The sequence below is a fragment of the Podarcis melisellensis genome (genome assembly GCF_964234715.1).
Source record: "Podarcis melisellensis genome assembly, chromosome: 1".
NCBI lineage: Eukaryota > Metazoa > Chordata > Lepidosauria > Squamata > Lacertidae > Podarcis > Podarcis melisellensis.
Genome location: NC_138528.1, coordinates 28,394,208 through 28,409,949, shown reverse-complemented (window position 1 = coordinate 28,409,949; position 15,742 = coordinate 28,394,208). Strand labels below are relative to the sequence as shown.

Here is a 15,742-nt window from a genome sequence, read left to right as displayed (position 1 = left end):
GTGGTGGTTCAGATGGAATATAGCTGAGAAGCATAGGAACTATTTCGCATATTCATTTGACCCATCAGAGTGTGCTCAAGTTGTTCCTCCTGCTGCTGAAAATCACTGAATCTCTATGCAGATACAGAGCACTCTGCTCACTGAAAACTGTGGACGCTTCTCTGTATGCAACTGCAAAGCAGCCAGAAGCCTCCTGCCTGATGCAAAGTTCTTTTAATACTCACCTGAGACAAAAGAGCTGCTACTTAGGCACTAAAAGGCAACAGAGAGCCAATGCTAATTCAAGCAGAAATGCTAGTGAAATTTTATTTGAGACATATACCTACAGCTTGGACAAGAGTTTTGCATCAGCTTCTGAAGCAAGCTCTGTGAAATATGAGTCCCTTGGAAAGGAAATCAATGTGCAATGGTCCCAGTCTTGCAGGTGCTGGCATGAGTATTCTAGAAATCTAGGCCAGTGGGGCTTTTTTGAAGGGTCGGGTTGGCAGAGCTCCTTCTGTAGAACCAGCTAATCAGCTGCCTTCTTATGTCAGTGTTAGCCGACTGGCAGAGAGCACTACCAGGGAGCTGTGCCAATTTTGAATTGTAGCTTCCTCTTCCCTTCTAAGAGGGGAGCATATGCCAGTGCCTGTAAGCAGGTGCTCCTGGCCCTTAAAAAACACAACAATTGTATCCCACCCTGCCTTGAAAGGCTATGGAATGTGCCCAGAACAAAACAAATGTTCTGTCCTTTGCTGCGCAAACAATATACATTTTAAACACCTCCCCCAAGAATCCTTGGAACTGTGAGTTACACCTCACAGTGCTACAATTACCAACCCGTCTAACAAACTACAAGTCCCAGGATTGTTAAGTGTGTGGGTTTGTGTACTTCAAATGTGTGTTGTATATATGCAGTCTTTTTTTAGTACCTGGCTCAAGCTTCCCAAGAAGTAACACATGGAAGCCTTGTCACACTCTGGATGCTCGAATTATGCTTATTTCCCTTTAAGTATTCTCGTAGTCAGATAGCAGCATCTTGGGCAGCTTGCCTTCTCCCTACACTCCAAAAGGCAGCCGCATTATTCCCCATAAGGAATCTGAGCTCATGCTCTGTGCACACAGATTCCAGAGCAGACCGAATGATTAATGGGATGTGTCACTTGCAGCCTAGACGTGCTCTGGCGGGGCCATTGGACTCTTCACTCGTGCTGATTAGGTATTATGCACTGAGAGGCCTGGAAAACCAAGCTGGGGAAAGCCTTGTTGCTGCTGCTGCTGCTGTTGCTGCTGCTGCTACAAGCAACCTGAGGCTTCTTTAAAAAAGAAGAAGAAGAAGAAGGCAAAGGAACAAAAGTGGAAACTGATTGGCTCTGAGATCAGCTGGGTCCTGAGCCACCACCACTGCCAGCACTTGGTGGCATTGGGACCAATTGTTATCTTAGTTCGAGGCAGCAATTTGCCCACTCTGCACCTTCTACTCTAACCAGCATGAGACACTGGATTGTGGACACAGTGGTGACTCCAGCATTGTGCCACACTTCACCACTGCCCAGCCAGGGTTTCAACTGACATATCTTCACCAATAGGGAGGAATTGATTGATGAAGTGGAAGTGCTCAGAAACTTGGTAGGAAGTGATCATGTTCTCCTGGGTTTCAGGATACAGAGGCAAGGGGAAACTGAGTGTAGTCAGACACACGCTCTGGACTTTAAGAAGGCCACTTTGAAAAGCTGAAGGAGCTACTGGGTGTGATCCTGTGGTCCGAATTACTCAGTGAGAAGGGAGTCCAAGAAGGATGGGAGTTTCTAAAAGGAGAAACATTGAAGGCCCAAATGCAGACAATTCCCACAAGAAAGAAAAGTGGGAGACATCTAAGGAAACTGGTGTGGCTGCATGAGGCAACAGAGAAGAGACAGAACTACTCAACACCTACTTTGCCTCTGACTTAACCCAGAAGGAAAGCAATGCCCAACCTGGTGATAACAGGATAAATGATGTAAGGAGGGGGCTGTAGCCCAAGATAGGAAAAGAGGTAGTAAGGGAGCACTTAGCTACTTTAAATGAATTCAGATCTCCAGGGTCTGATGAGCTGCATCCAATGGTACTAAAGGAGCTTGTGGATGTAATTTCAGAGCCTTTGTCTATTATCTTTGAGAATTCTTGGAGAACAGGTGAGGTCCCTACAGGCTGAAGGCAGGCAAATGTCCCCATCTTCAAAAGCGGGAAAAGGAAGACCCGGGTAACTACCGATCAGTGAGCTTGGCATCGATACCAGGGAAGGTCCTAGAACAGATAATTCAACAGTCAGTCTGTGAGCATTCAGAGAAGGATGCTGTGATTACTAAGACCCAGCATGGGTTTCTCAAAAAATGCATCGTGCCAGACCAGTCTGATTTCTTTTCTCTTTTTTATGGAATTACAAACTTGGTGGATCAAGGAAATGCTTTGGACATAGTGGTCTATCTTGATTTCAGTAGGGCTTTTGACAAAGTCCCCCATGATATTCCTCCAAGGAAGCTGGAAAAATGTGGGTTGGGTGAGGTAACTGTTAGGTGGATTTGTAGCTCGTTGACTGACCAAACTCAAAGAGTATAGTGGTACCTTGGGTTAAGAACTTAATTTATTCAGGAGGTCAATCCTTAACCTGAAACTGTTCTTAACCTGAGGTACCACTTTAGCTAATGGGGCCTCCTGTGCCGCTGCCATGCAATTTCTGTTCTCATCCTGAAGCAAAGTTCTTAATCTGAGGTACTATTTATGGTTTAGCAGAGTCTGTAACCTGAAGCGTCTATAACCTGTGGTACCACTGTACTCATTAATGGTTCCTCGACATCCTAGAAAAAAGTAACAAGTGGGGTGCTGCAAGGTTCTGTCCTGGACCCGTTGTTGTTTAACGTCTTTATAAATGACTTGGATGAAGGAATTGAGGGGATGTTAATCAAATTTGCAGACAACACCAAACTGGGAGGGGTAGCTAATGCAGCAGAAGACAGAATCAGAATTCAAAATGACCTTAACAGATTGTAGAACTGGGCATAAATCAGCATTTCAATAGGGATAAATGTAAAGTTCTGCACTTAGGCAGGAAGAACCTGATGCACAAATATAGGATGGAGGATACCTGGCTTACTAGCAGTTCATGTATAAAGGATCTAGGAGTCTTGGTGGTCCGTAAGCCTAACATGAGTCAACAGTGTGATGCAGCAGCAAAAAAAGCTAATGCTATTCTAGGCTGCATCAACAGAAGTAGAGTGTCTAGATCAGTGTTTCCCAACCTTGTGCCTCCAGCTGTTTTTGGACTACAATTCCCATCATCCCTTGCCACTGGTCTTGCTAGTCAGGGATGATGGGAATTGTAGTTCAAAAACAGCTGGAGGCACAAGGTTGGGAAACACTGGTCTAGATCAAGGGATGTAATAGTACCACTCTGTTCTGCTTTAGTCAGACCACACTTGGAATACCGTGTCCAATTTAAGAAGGATGTTGACAAGCTGGAACGTGTGCAGAGGAGGGCAACCAAGATGATCAAAGGTCTGGAAACTAAGCCTTATGAGGAGTGCTTGAAGGAGCTGGATATGTTTAGCCTGGAAAAGAGGAGACTGGGGGAAGACATGATAGCCATCTTCAAATACCTTAAGGCTGTCACTTGGAGGAGGGAGCACGCTTGTTTTCTCCTGCTCTGTAGGGCAGGATTCAAACCAATGGCTTCAAGTTGCAAGAAGGGAGTTTATGACTGAACATTCGGAAAAACCTTCTGACAGTAAGAGCTGTTTAGCAGTGGAACAGACTCCCACGAGAGGTGGTGGACTCTCCTTCCTTGGAGGTTTTTAAACGGAGGTTGGATGGTCATCTGTCATGGATGCTTTAGCTGAGATTCCCGCATTGCAGGGGGTTGGACTAGATGACCCTTGGGGTCCCTTCCAACTTTAAGATTCTATGGTTACAAGGCAATCTGTTCAAATCAAGGCATCTTCTTCTCAACTGCCTTTCACATGGCTCTTCTGTTGTTCTCCTTCAGAAGAAACAAAATGGCTCAGCAGTTGTTATCTTGCCAACATTTTGGCACTTTGAACACAGATGCAAAAAAAGGGAAAAGGAAAAGGATTCATTCAGCTCTCTGCAGTTAGCTGTGAATCTTGGTTAAGAACTGTCTGGGTTTAAATAAAACATCTTCTCTGGGATTAGCTTGCCCCCTCATCGCTTGCTTCAGTTAAGTGAAATCCAATGAAAGAGGAACCCAACTGAGAGTTCATTGCCCAGCACCAGGTATACTCAATACAGCTACTTCTTCACCATCAGTGTAAAGCCTTCTGGTACTAATGATCCAGAGAGGCTTTAGTTGCAAGGTGAAAGCACTCTGTTTACCTCTATAATGGTACCTCTGTCTAACCTTTGTCTAATTTCCTATCCTATGAAGGTGCTGGAATGAGTTACAAAAAAAGTTCACTTACACACAGAGAGGAGAATTTTTCTTTGCAATTCTCTGCAATCAGCAGGAAAAGAAAATTAGCCCCAGAAACTGTTGGGATAACCAATAAGGAGAAAGACTGACTAATCAAGGAAATAGGAAGGATTTCCCTTAGTCCAGGGTTTCCCAAACTTGGGTCTCCAGCTGCTGTTGGAATACAATTCCCATCACCCCTAGGTAGAAGGGCCAGTGGTCAGGCATGATGGGAATTGTAGTCCAAAAACAGCTGGAGATCCAAGTTTGGGAAACACTGCCCTAGTCTAAGAAGAAGCAAAATCAATCTCCCTTCACCTGAATCTTCATTTAGTGGGAGTTCCTTGGGGCTCATGGGAGTTGTAGTTCAGCAACATCTGGAAGGCCAGTGGTTTCCCACACCTGCCCTAAGACTTTGATTCATTTTGGGGATGAACAATGAAGGGTCACTCATCTCTAGAAGAGACAACAGAAATGCACTGATTAATTTATTTGGCAATTCATCTTCAGGAGCAATTGGTTTTGTCCATTCAGGGAGAATAAGCACAGATCTGTACCTAAATTCAAATACATACATACTACTGAGTAAGCACTATTGAATGCAGTGGAACTTACTTATGAGTAAACTAGAGAGAGGATTATGCTAGGGTTTCCCAAACTTGGGTCTTCTGCTGTTTTTGGGTTACAATTTCCATCATCCCTGGTCACTTGTACTGCTAGCTAGGGATGATAGCAGTTGTAATCCAAAAACAGCAGAAGACCCAAGTTTGGGAAACCCTGGATTATGCAGTTAGTTCTCCCTTGAGGAGACCTAACCAGTTGTCCCAGAAAAACCAGTTGCCCCAGAAATGTTTCTGCCCAAAGAAAATGGTGCACCTTTAAGGTCTCCTCTCTCTTTTTCTTTGAAAATGTCTTGCCTATATTCCATACTACAAGATTTATGGAACCCAAACAATATAGTAGTGTCTTACAGTACAATTTTCCCATTTATTTTCTCAGGAGAAGTAAGACTCACTATGTTCAGTGGTGCTTATTCCCGGGTAATTGTGCATAGAATTGTAGCATTAGTATTATTTAATGGTTAACTTGATTGGGTTACTGCAACTCTGATCATCCACCTAAAACAGATGGATGATACCTTGTAGCTCAGCCTAGATATTGCTGGACAAAACAATTTAGTTATATGTTCCAGACCATTACTGTATACAGGCATACAATTTAAAATGAGAATGCTCAGCCCTTCCTATATTATCCAAAGGAGCAAGACAAAATATTAGTAGGCCTTTATTATATATGTTCTGATACTATAACATACCAAGGGGTGTGTGTGTGTATGCGCAAAAGATACACAAGGTATCTTTTGTCAAGCACAAGTTCAAAATGAATAGCAGTGTTACAGTAACTTGCAGCTGAAACGAAGAGAAAATTGCCCCACCTAAGAAGCTACTGAAACAAAAACAGCACCCATCACCATTAAAAGAATAGCATCTGAATCTTAGATGGTGATGATTTTGTCACATTTTTGTACTCAAGAGTCTCAGAGCAGCAGCAGGAGGAAGAATGGATGCAGGTGAAGAAAGATCTGTGAGTGGACCCCCTGGGAAACTCTGATCCCGCCTGGGAAACTCAACAAACCTGCTGAAACTGGGCGTGGAAGGTGCAGCTGAATGAGGAAGTATCAGCCACCTTGAGAGTCTAGGGTGATGCCTGCTGTTTCTAGGAATTCTTCTCCTTATGAGACTTTTGTAGGTGAACTGAAAATTTGTTTGGCTTATGAGCAAGAACCCAGAGGCTGAGGGAAGGTGTGTCAGAGGGAAAATGAATTGATATTGATTTAGCTATATTAATGCAACATTTTTATATGCAGTCGAAATATATAAAAAAATTGTCCAGTAGCACCTTAGAGACCAACTAAGTTTGTTCTTGGTATAAGCTTTCGTGTGCATGCACACTTCTTCAGATACAGCTGTGTAATTCTGTAATATTTTGTTTAAGTTGTTGCTTCAGTTTTATTGTACGCTTCCTAGATATATTTTTAATATATTAGGCAGCATAGAAATTACATAATCAATGATCAGTCAAATAAACTTACACAGTGAAAATAACATAACAAAGATATTGAACTCAGATTAAAAGCCGCAGTAAACAAAAACTTAAAATACTCATCCAACAATAGGTTTAAAAGGAGCAAATGCTAACCACTGATGAACACAAGAAAGACCACTGACATACCCATCACCCTAATCAATAACTAATAGAATATGAATCTTCAGGTCCACTGTAGCAATAGATAATGCAAAATGTCACCCTCTATATTAAGAACACATGAATCATGTAGGATCAGACCATAGGTTCATCCGGTCTACCATTTTGTTTCCCACAGTACCTGGCCTGAGGTCTCTGAGAAGTCCACAAGCAGAGCACAAAGGCTGTAGGCTTCCCTCAGTCTTCTTCATCATATGGTATTCAGTGATACTACTTCTGAACATGAAGGTTCTAAGCAGCTATAAACGCTAATAGGTGCTGATAAACCTATCACCATTCCCTCTAATACTGAGCACAAGTAGTCTGGGCAGATCAGTTATGAAGTGAAATGTCCCCATCCAAAACTGGCTTCTGCATACTTTAGGGTCTGCCTGGGTGTGCAGAAGTATATTAAATTAAAATAAAAGCAACTTCTAAACATGAAATGTTGACTGCAGAACCATAGATTGTTGAGGATAATTAGTTGAAAGGAAAAGTGCCAAACAGTATATACAGTATAGTATCCTGGAGGCATGGGGCGCAGGTGGCGCGGTGGGTTAAGCCACAGAGCCTAGGACTTGCCGATCAGAAGGTCGGCAGTTCGAATCTCTGCGACGGGGTGAGCTCCTGTTGCTGGGTCCCTGCTCCTGCCAACCTAGCAGTTCGAAAGCACGTCAAAGTGCAAGTAGATAAATAGGTATTGCTCCAGCGGGAAGGTAAACGGTGTTTCCGTGTGCTGCTCTGGCTCGCCAGAAGCGGCTTAGTCATGCTGGCCACATGACCCGGAAGCTGTACACCGGCTCCCTAGGCCAATAAAGTGAGATGAACGCCACAACCCCAGAGTCGGTCACGACTGGACCTGATGGTCAGGGGTCCTTTTACCTTTACCTATCCTGGAGGCAGGGATTAGAATCGAAAGGATGAATACTATAAGTTTTGTTTTTTGTTTCCAATCTTTCCTCAGGTAATGTTTCAGTAGGCAGAAAAAAGAAAAGAAACACACACACACCTTATCACTCACTAAAAACTTTCCCCAATCTCCTATACAGCAACAAACGTTTGAGGTTCAGGGCTGGTAGCCAGCACGTCCCATCCCACCCACCAGAGCCTGTTAGTGCCATATTTTGCAGTAGGAGAAGTCTTTAGTTGGACTGGAAAGTCAAAAGGTATGTTTCCCCCTTCCTCTCTTTAAATACCCTCCCCTCCACAAGTAAAGCAAAGCTACTGCTCAAGGCTGCAGCAAGGTATGGGGTAGAGGGAAGGGGAGGCCTCTGTTGCCAAAGCATAACTTAAATTCCTTGGTACGTGGAATTTCCTTATTTCAGGTATCTGGGAAAGAAAGACCTTCAGTCTCTGCCACTGCAGCCAGGGAGCCCAGAGTTCTTCTCTGGCTCAGGTAACAATCCAAGCCAGAAAGGAACTATGAGGTCATAATGCTCACCTCAGAATGGAGGTGAGCATTGCAAGTTGCTGAGATTCACATTCTGAACCATGAAATTACAGGCATTGGTCACACTTCACTGTTAATGGGGTCTTTTATTACATTCCATATTTTGATTCATATTCTGGCATTTGAGTATTGCAGGAGCCTTTCAGGTAACAATTGCATATCAAGGTGAGTGCATGTTATTTATTGTATTTATTTGCAGCAAATCTCTTGCCTTTAACCATGAAGCTTGATAAACAGAATTCCATATTCTTCTGACCGAAGCGAAACCAATTCCCACCAGAAAGTTATCTTTAGACAGTGAAGCGTATTTCCCTTCTATTCAAGCATTACAATAGGGAGATTCTCCTCCACCCTACACACACACACACTGCACAATTTGATCGTGGAAACCGATCTCCCAAACATCACTAAAAACCTAATTTGTTTGAATAGGAGCATCAGGGGAGCCTTTTTATTATCAAAAAGCATTTGCTCATTCAGACATTTGGGTAAGTAGGAGTGATATTTGCACAGGATAATGCCAACTTGCATATATATACTTTGTGTATATTGTGAATCTGGATAACTAGGACATTTAGATAAGAGAGGTATGGATAATTGATCTTCTGCTCTAATTGCCCATCAGTTTAGCTTAGCATCAGGGCACCATGCAGTGCACAAGCTGCCGTGGGCATTATCGTGGAGACAAGCGCCACAGACAATGGATGGTCAGCCATTATAAAAATTGTGTCTTCAAACAAGCCAACATCAGAATAGTAAAATCCAGGTTTAGGCAGCTTGTTTTTAAATGGACATGAAGCTCAAGGGAATTGCTCAGGAAAACTTGGGTGTCTTTAAAAGAGGATGGAGAATGAAGCTTTGTTGTTTACAGCCATAGGATCCCACAATATAGATACAACACACGAACAATCATTTTGACATAGTTATCACAAGAAGACAGAAAAATAAAACTCCTTCCCCTGACACATACAATGTAAATCACACATTGCTCCTCCACAATAAGTTAAAAGGGCATTAAAACAAAACAGAAGTGCATCCTGCCCACTCAGCTTTTTGGGGGGAATCTAGTTCTTATTTTCTTAGCTCCGAAAGCAATTAATAATAATAATAACAATAATATATTTTTATTTCTACCCCACCCATCTGGCTGGGTTTCCCCAGCCACTCTGGGCGGCTTCCAACAGAAGCTTGAAAATACATTAATGCATCAGTTTATTTATGCTACTTTGATGGCAGTGGTCCAGGGTGAATCTGTTTGACAGGGGCTGGAAGACTCATGTAAGAAGCTTGTGCCTAGGGTGCTCATATAAGGGGCAACTTAACAGGTTCTTCAGCTTTTCCTGCCTCACAGAGGATTCGATAAATTCATGGAGGATCAAACTGTTAGTTGTTACTAGCCATGATGAGTATGTTCTACCTCCACTTTCTCTAAATGTCAATTGTTGGAAACTACATTGTGTGTGTGTGTGTGTGTGTGTGTGTGTGTGTGTGGCTGTTGTGTTCAGGACCTGCTTTGGGGCTTCCTGGAAGCATATAATTGGCCACTGTGAGAATAGGATGCTGGATTAGATGGGCCATTAGCATGATGCAGCAGGGCTCTGTGTATATTCCTTAAAAGTTTATGCATTCCCCCAAATTAAACAGGCTCCCCATGCAGACTGGGTGGAGTGGCGCGATTGTAGCCAATGGAAGACTGCAAATGAATGAGTAGCAGAGACAGTGGCAAAGAGATGGGCTCATTTTGGGGGGACCACACTGAGGGGGTTGAAAGCTTCCTGCCCCTGGAAGGAGAGCAGCAAGTGGAAAATAGCTACATTTTTAAAACCTCCTTTTGACTCAGTCCATCTCGAGAAGGCATTTCTACAACTGGCAGGGAACATTGCTGTGCAGTGCAAGGCAATGGGGACATCTAGTGGCCAACTACATATGGGCGTTGCCCAAGGGAGCGTGTCAACCAGTGTGCCCAAGGCAATATTTCCTTCTTAATTCTACCAGACTTGAAATAAAATGCACACTGGCTTCCTGCCAAGTGTGGCACACTCTCACTTTCTCCCTCTCTGCATCTTTAGTTGATTGCAGAGAGGCTCTTTTGATGGATGGAGAAAAGCCATCTGATTAGAAAGGAATTTTTTTTTATTGAGTCAAGATCAAAACTGTATAACACAGATGAGATTCTTTATGTGCTGCAGACTAGCAAAGCCTTTGTAAGGGTGCTTGATAATATATTGTCCTCTTGTCAGTATTGCTTAGCAGATGCCAGTACCCTTGACGTAAGAAGTGGAGGAAAGCATTGTGGTTTTGCTTTGGGACTTGAGGGCACGGGGTGGTTTTTTTTGAGGGGGTGGACTTTTTGTTCATCTTTTTTTTACAATAATATTTATTCAAAATATATACCCAGTGCAAAATTCACCTACATCTGGAATCAATAAAGTTGTGGCCATTTTTGACCCAAATTGTTGTCTACTTGAGTTTATTCATTGCACATTAGTTGGAGACACTGCACAGGTGTGGGGGTGCTGTGACTGGGACTGCAATAACTACCACTTCTTTCTGACATATTGTTTCTCAGTAAGCCTGTTCTGACTAGCATCCCATCAGCACTCACCGAGTGAGTTTGCTATTAGAGAGAGTGATTGAACTGAGACCTCCAGTACAGACGAAAGGGTCAGTTTGCACATAGGGTTAAAGCTTCAATAATAATTTTTTTAAGGGATGTAAAGCTCTGAGACTGGACGCCTTCAAGGACAACCAAGAAGCTGGAGCACCACTGAGCGCTTGAACTTCTCTGAATTTTGCCTCTTGTTCTTGCGCCATCTCTGGATGCTACACAACACCAATGAGTGTTACTCCTAAACATACTCCTAACCTAGAATCCCATGCAGGCTCACCCCAATCCTGAGAGCTTCTTTGGGTGCGTATTTCCAAAGTGTAGGTTATCTCCTGGGTTGATGTATGGTGTTTTCCCTTGTTCCTGACAGGTTGTTTATAAGAATAACGACATCCGTCTGGAGCTGTCTCGCTTGGCGAGGATTGGTGACACAAAAATGAAAATCTACGGGGAGGTGAAGTTCATGTGTGAGAACGTGGCCACACTGGACCCCATCAATTTTGAGACACCCGAGGCCTACATTAGCCTGCCTAAGTGGAACACCAAGCGCATGGGGTCCATCTCCTTTGACTTCCGCACCACAGAGCCAAATGGTCTTATACTCTTTACCCACGGCAAGCCCCAGGAGAGGAAGGATTCCAGGAGCCAGAAGAACACCAAAGTGGACTTCTTTGCAGTGGAACTCTTGGATGGGAACCTCTACCTACTTCTCGACATGGGCTCTGGAACAGTCAAAGTGAAGGCCACTCAGAGGAAAGCTAATGATGGAGAATGGTATCACGTTGATATTCAGAGAGATGGCAGATCAGGTATGTAGAAAAAACATTTCTGGGAATAGTCCACCCCCAACTATAGAAACACAGACCCTTTATGATGGTTGAAGAACAGGATCAAAGACCACTGGTCTTTGACCTTTGAGAATTCTTGGAGACCAGAGACTGAAAAATATGGTCTCTGCCTTCAGGATAGGATGAAAGGCAGATCTGGGGAACTGCCGGCTGGTCAACCTGATAACAATACATAGCTATTCCTCTTCTAGGGCAGGAACCCTGGACATGACAATTCCTTAGATTCCTGGCACCTGGGATGCTGATATGACTCCATCACTAGAGCCTCTTCCGATTGCTTTTGCTGTTGCCCTGTGAATTTGTGTGCAAAAGTGAAGGGTGTGTGGCAGGGAGACCAGAGATGGTCAAACCTGATTGCTAATTGTGCTGAACTTTAGAGGAGTTTGAGTCCAGTTTGGAAGGGTTGCCAGGATATTCAGCATTGGGGGTGCTAATTTCTGAACCGTGAAATTCTGAACCTAGCCACCATCACTACTATGCCAGGCGAGAATTGCCACCAAAGTTCCTCCTAATGTGAAATTCAAAGCAAACACGTGTTTTCCCCAGCATGGAGCATCTGGGGAATCTCAAGGGTAGTGGGAATAAATAAATCTAGTATAATTTCACAAGAGAGTTTTGGAAATCCTTATACTGCCATCAGATTTAATTTGCAACAAAATCCAGGTAGAATGTCAATCTTCCTTCTAAGATGAAATCCGCCCCTGGGATTTTGAGAAAAGCAATAACAAAGGGTATTGTTGAAAAGCTGGGGGTGGGAGGGATGTTACAAATTCCTAGGGCAGGCATTCAATTCTTTTGGAACTACGAGACATTTAAATATTTGCTGCTAAATTCATTGTGGAGATTCTATTTTTTGTACTCCCTTATGTCATTCCAGCTTCCAAGTTTTTGTTTTTTAAACCCACACTGCAGTTGGGAATCATATATAGAGGGAGACTGGATGTGGGATGAATGGTGCTGGAATTTGATGTTTCTGTTTTTTCAAAACAACGTACCTTCAGTAGATAGTACAGAATTCTCTAGTTTACTTAGGTATTATTTTTTTAGCCAGAAAAATATTCTCAGGGGTCTAGGAGAAATTTGTATTTTCTTCTTCAACCCTACTATAGTTTAATGTTAGCAGGTTTGCAACAGCTGTGCTTGTTGTTGAGAAATTCCAGCATTTTATGGGGATGTAAATAAGTAATCAAATAATTGATTTTTGTGGGGGGCAGGTTGGTTTGCATTTAATTAACTTGCGAGGATAAATTCAATCAGCAGCATTCATTGCTTCTTAGTCTTGCTTACATATATGGCAGATATCTGGCCTCTGGGTAGCAACATTTAGCATTAGAAATATAATAGGAACAAGGCAGAATCCAACCCAAGCTGAACATTTTGTAGTGCAATTCTATACATGTCTACTCAGATGTAAGCCACATGGGGTTCAGTTAGTGATTATATGATTGTATTCATTAAGCCCCATTTATGTGATGCATGTGTGCTCACAAGCTTTGCTATTTTCTATGGAAATCAACGGGACAATAATGCTATATTGTGGGTGGATTAGAAAGTGCAGAATCCAACCATAATTCAGCACTTCAAAGTACAGGTGATTTTAGTGGGACAGAGCTACTTTTGTGCTGAATTTTCCTGCTTCAAGTAGATGGGATTTTAAACAATATTACTCTGATTTTAATAGAAGGAGATCCTGTAGCTTTATGGTCTCTTTAGAGGAAGAAGCTTGTCCCATCTATTTCAATGGGGCAATCTCCAAATGGTAATGCCCATGAAAAAAGGTCAGCAGGTGGGTGGCAGCTAAGGTGGGCAGACCCCAATCCACTGCTGCTCCTGGTCTGTAGACCAGGAATTCAGTTCCCCTATCCCTAGAGTTTCCAGAAACCGAAATCTGGACCTTCAGCATGCAGATCAATATGGTCTCTAACCAAGCTATGGATCCCTCTTCCTTTCTGCCCTCACTGTAATTTGAAAAACTACAGGATACATTATTTTCATATACATGCGTGGGCTTAAATTTGTGGGCCAGGTGTGCACCAGTGCTTTGTGATGCAGTTATTTCACATTAATCTTTGAGATCTGCACTGTGCATTGTATCGAGGTGTGTACTGTCTTGAGTTCCAGCATGAGCCTTGCTCTTCCTCCCAAATCTTCCTGCGCCAGGCTGCCAGATTGTTGATGTAGGACTTCCAAGGCTATGTGCAAAAATAGCCATTTGAGGTTCCTGCATCATTGCAGAGGATTGGGTTGGACGTCCTTCGTTTGTCTTCCAACCTATCAGTTTTATTATTCTGTGCCTCTGCTGTCTGACAGGCTTAGCAGAGGGCAGCAAAGCATTTCAGGACAAGTTTTCTGTGTCAGCTGTGTTTTGTCTCAGCTGACATCTTCACTCTCCTGTGCCAAAACCCCATCCTTTCACCAGGATTCAAACTGCCACGGAAACTTGACTTGTGCCACAACTGTGGCTGCTGGCTGACGTGATCTCTTTCTTTCAGGCACCATATCGGTGAACAGCAGACGGACACCCTTCACTGCTAGCGGGGAGAGTGAGATCTTGGATCTGGAAGGGGACATGTATCTGGGCGGACTGCCTGAAAACCGGGCAGGCCTTGTCCTCCCTACTGAGCTCTGGACAGCCATGTTGAACTATGGCTATGTGGGCTGCATCCGAGATCTCTTCATCGATGGGCGGAGCAAGAACATCCGGCAGCTGGCGGAACAGCAGAACGCTGCTGGGGTCAAATCGTCCTGCAGTCGGCACAACACCAAGCAGTGCGACAGCTATCCCTGTAAGAACAATGCTGTTTGCAAAGATGGCTGGAACCGCTTCATCTGTGACTGCACTGGCACTGGCTACTGGGGGAGAACGTGTGAGCGGGGTAAGTCCAGCAACCAGAGAGGGGAACTTCTGTCCTGAGCTATACTGAGCCACGCTATGTGGCACACTAACGTAGCCCAAATGCACTTTCCCCTACAGTCCTGCCACATATGAAAACAGTGGTTCAGACTAACCCTTATAGCCTCCAATGCGTAGCCATTCTTTTAAAGATCCTTTCCAGTGGTATGCCCTGCACATGTAGTGGGACATTCAGGGTGTGCATGAAGTCTACCAGCTATTGCATGTATGACCTCTAGTTCTCATGATCCTTCTGATAGATACCTTCTGAAGGAAAAGGATTGTGGGAGTTTCACGACTCCAGTCCATCCCAGTGAACACAGGATGCCTGGGATGATGGGAATTGGGGTTCTGCAATATCTGGAGGGCACCATGCTATTGACAATGATAAACAGTTCCATGATGGTATTTGCAGGATCATGGTTTGCTACATGCACATGAAAGAAAGAAAGAAAGAGAGAGAGAGAGAGAGAGAGAGAGCGAGCGCGTATTTTGTCCCTTTCTGTGTATTGTTCCGGTGCTAACATTTGACTGCCAGATCCAAATCAATAACCAATGAGGACTGACTTTCACCCGTACCACAGGGGAATCAGTTAAGAGGTGAGCAGAATCTTCCTGGGTACAGCAGGCGTCACAGGGCCATTTTCCCATGGTCTTGTGTCACTGGTCACTTAAAGGCGTCTGACTGGGGATATATGAGACACAATTATTTCTGGTGCAGACAATCAAGAGACACATCCATTCTTGGCTAAATGAGCTGAGCAAATGTAAGGCATTTGATCTATACACTGTTCAAATTCCAGACGGTCCCATTTATTGTCATCCTTGTATTGTGCCTGATGCCGTGCACAGAATGAATTGAGTGAGAAGGTGTTATTTTTGAGGTTTTTAAAAAGCCAAACCAAAGTAGTAGCACAAATTCTCCCATTTCCTTTTTCTGAGGCAAATTTATTGGTAATATTATAGTAGAGATAAAGTGGAATCTTATCTAAAATGCTCTCACAAGGCCTTGGCTACAAACCATTGGGCGGATCTCCTAGGTATGTCTTTCCTTCTCTCTCTCTTATATAGACTGATAGCCAGGGTGGGGGTGGGGGATGGGGTGGAGAAGCAAGGAATAGGAACATCTGAGTCTTTGGCTCAGGAGGCTGTTGTGTGATTCTGGGAGCCAAGGAAATTCCTAGTCCTTCTGATCCAAGTTACTGCAAGGATGCTTCTGAAACCACGTGAAAGAAAGAAGGAACAATTTTGACAAGTGGTGGATTGCCTCAGTTCA

General features: G+C 43.6%; 1 protein-coding gene across 24 annotated transcripts in view; it reads left to right on the top strand.

The window, feature by feature from the left end:
* Positions 1-15,742, top strand: part of NRXN3 (neurexin 3) — a 1,185,406-nt gene that overhangs the window by 358,114 nt on the left and 811,550 nt on the right. For all 24 annotated transcript variants that reach the window (XM_081908656.1, XM_081908654.1, XM_081908650.1 and 21 more), the window contains 2 exons: positions 11,096-11,534; positions 14,066-14,449. In XM_081908656.1, the coding sequence (XP_081764782.1) occupies positions 11,096-11,534; positions 14,066-14,449 (823 nt within the window). The remainder of the gene's footprint in view (positions 1-11,095; positions 11,535-14,065; positions 14,450-15,742) is intronic.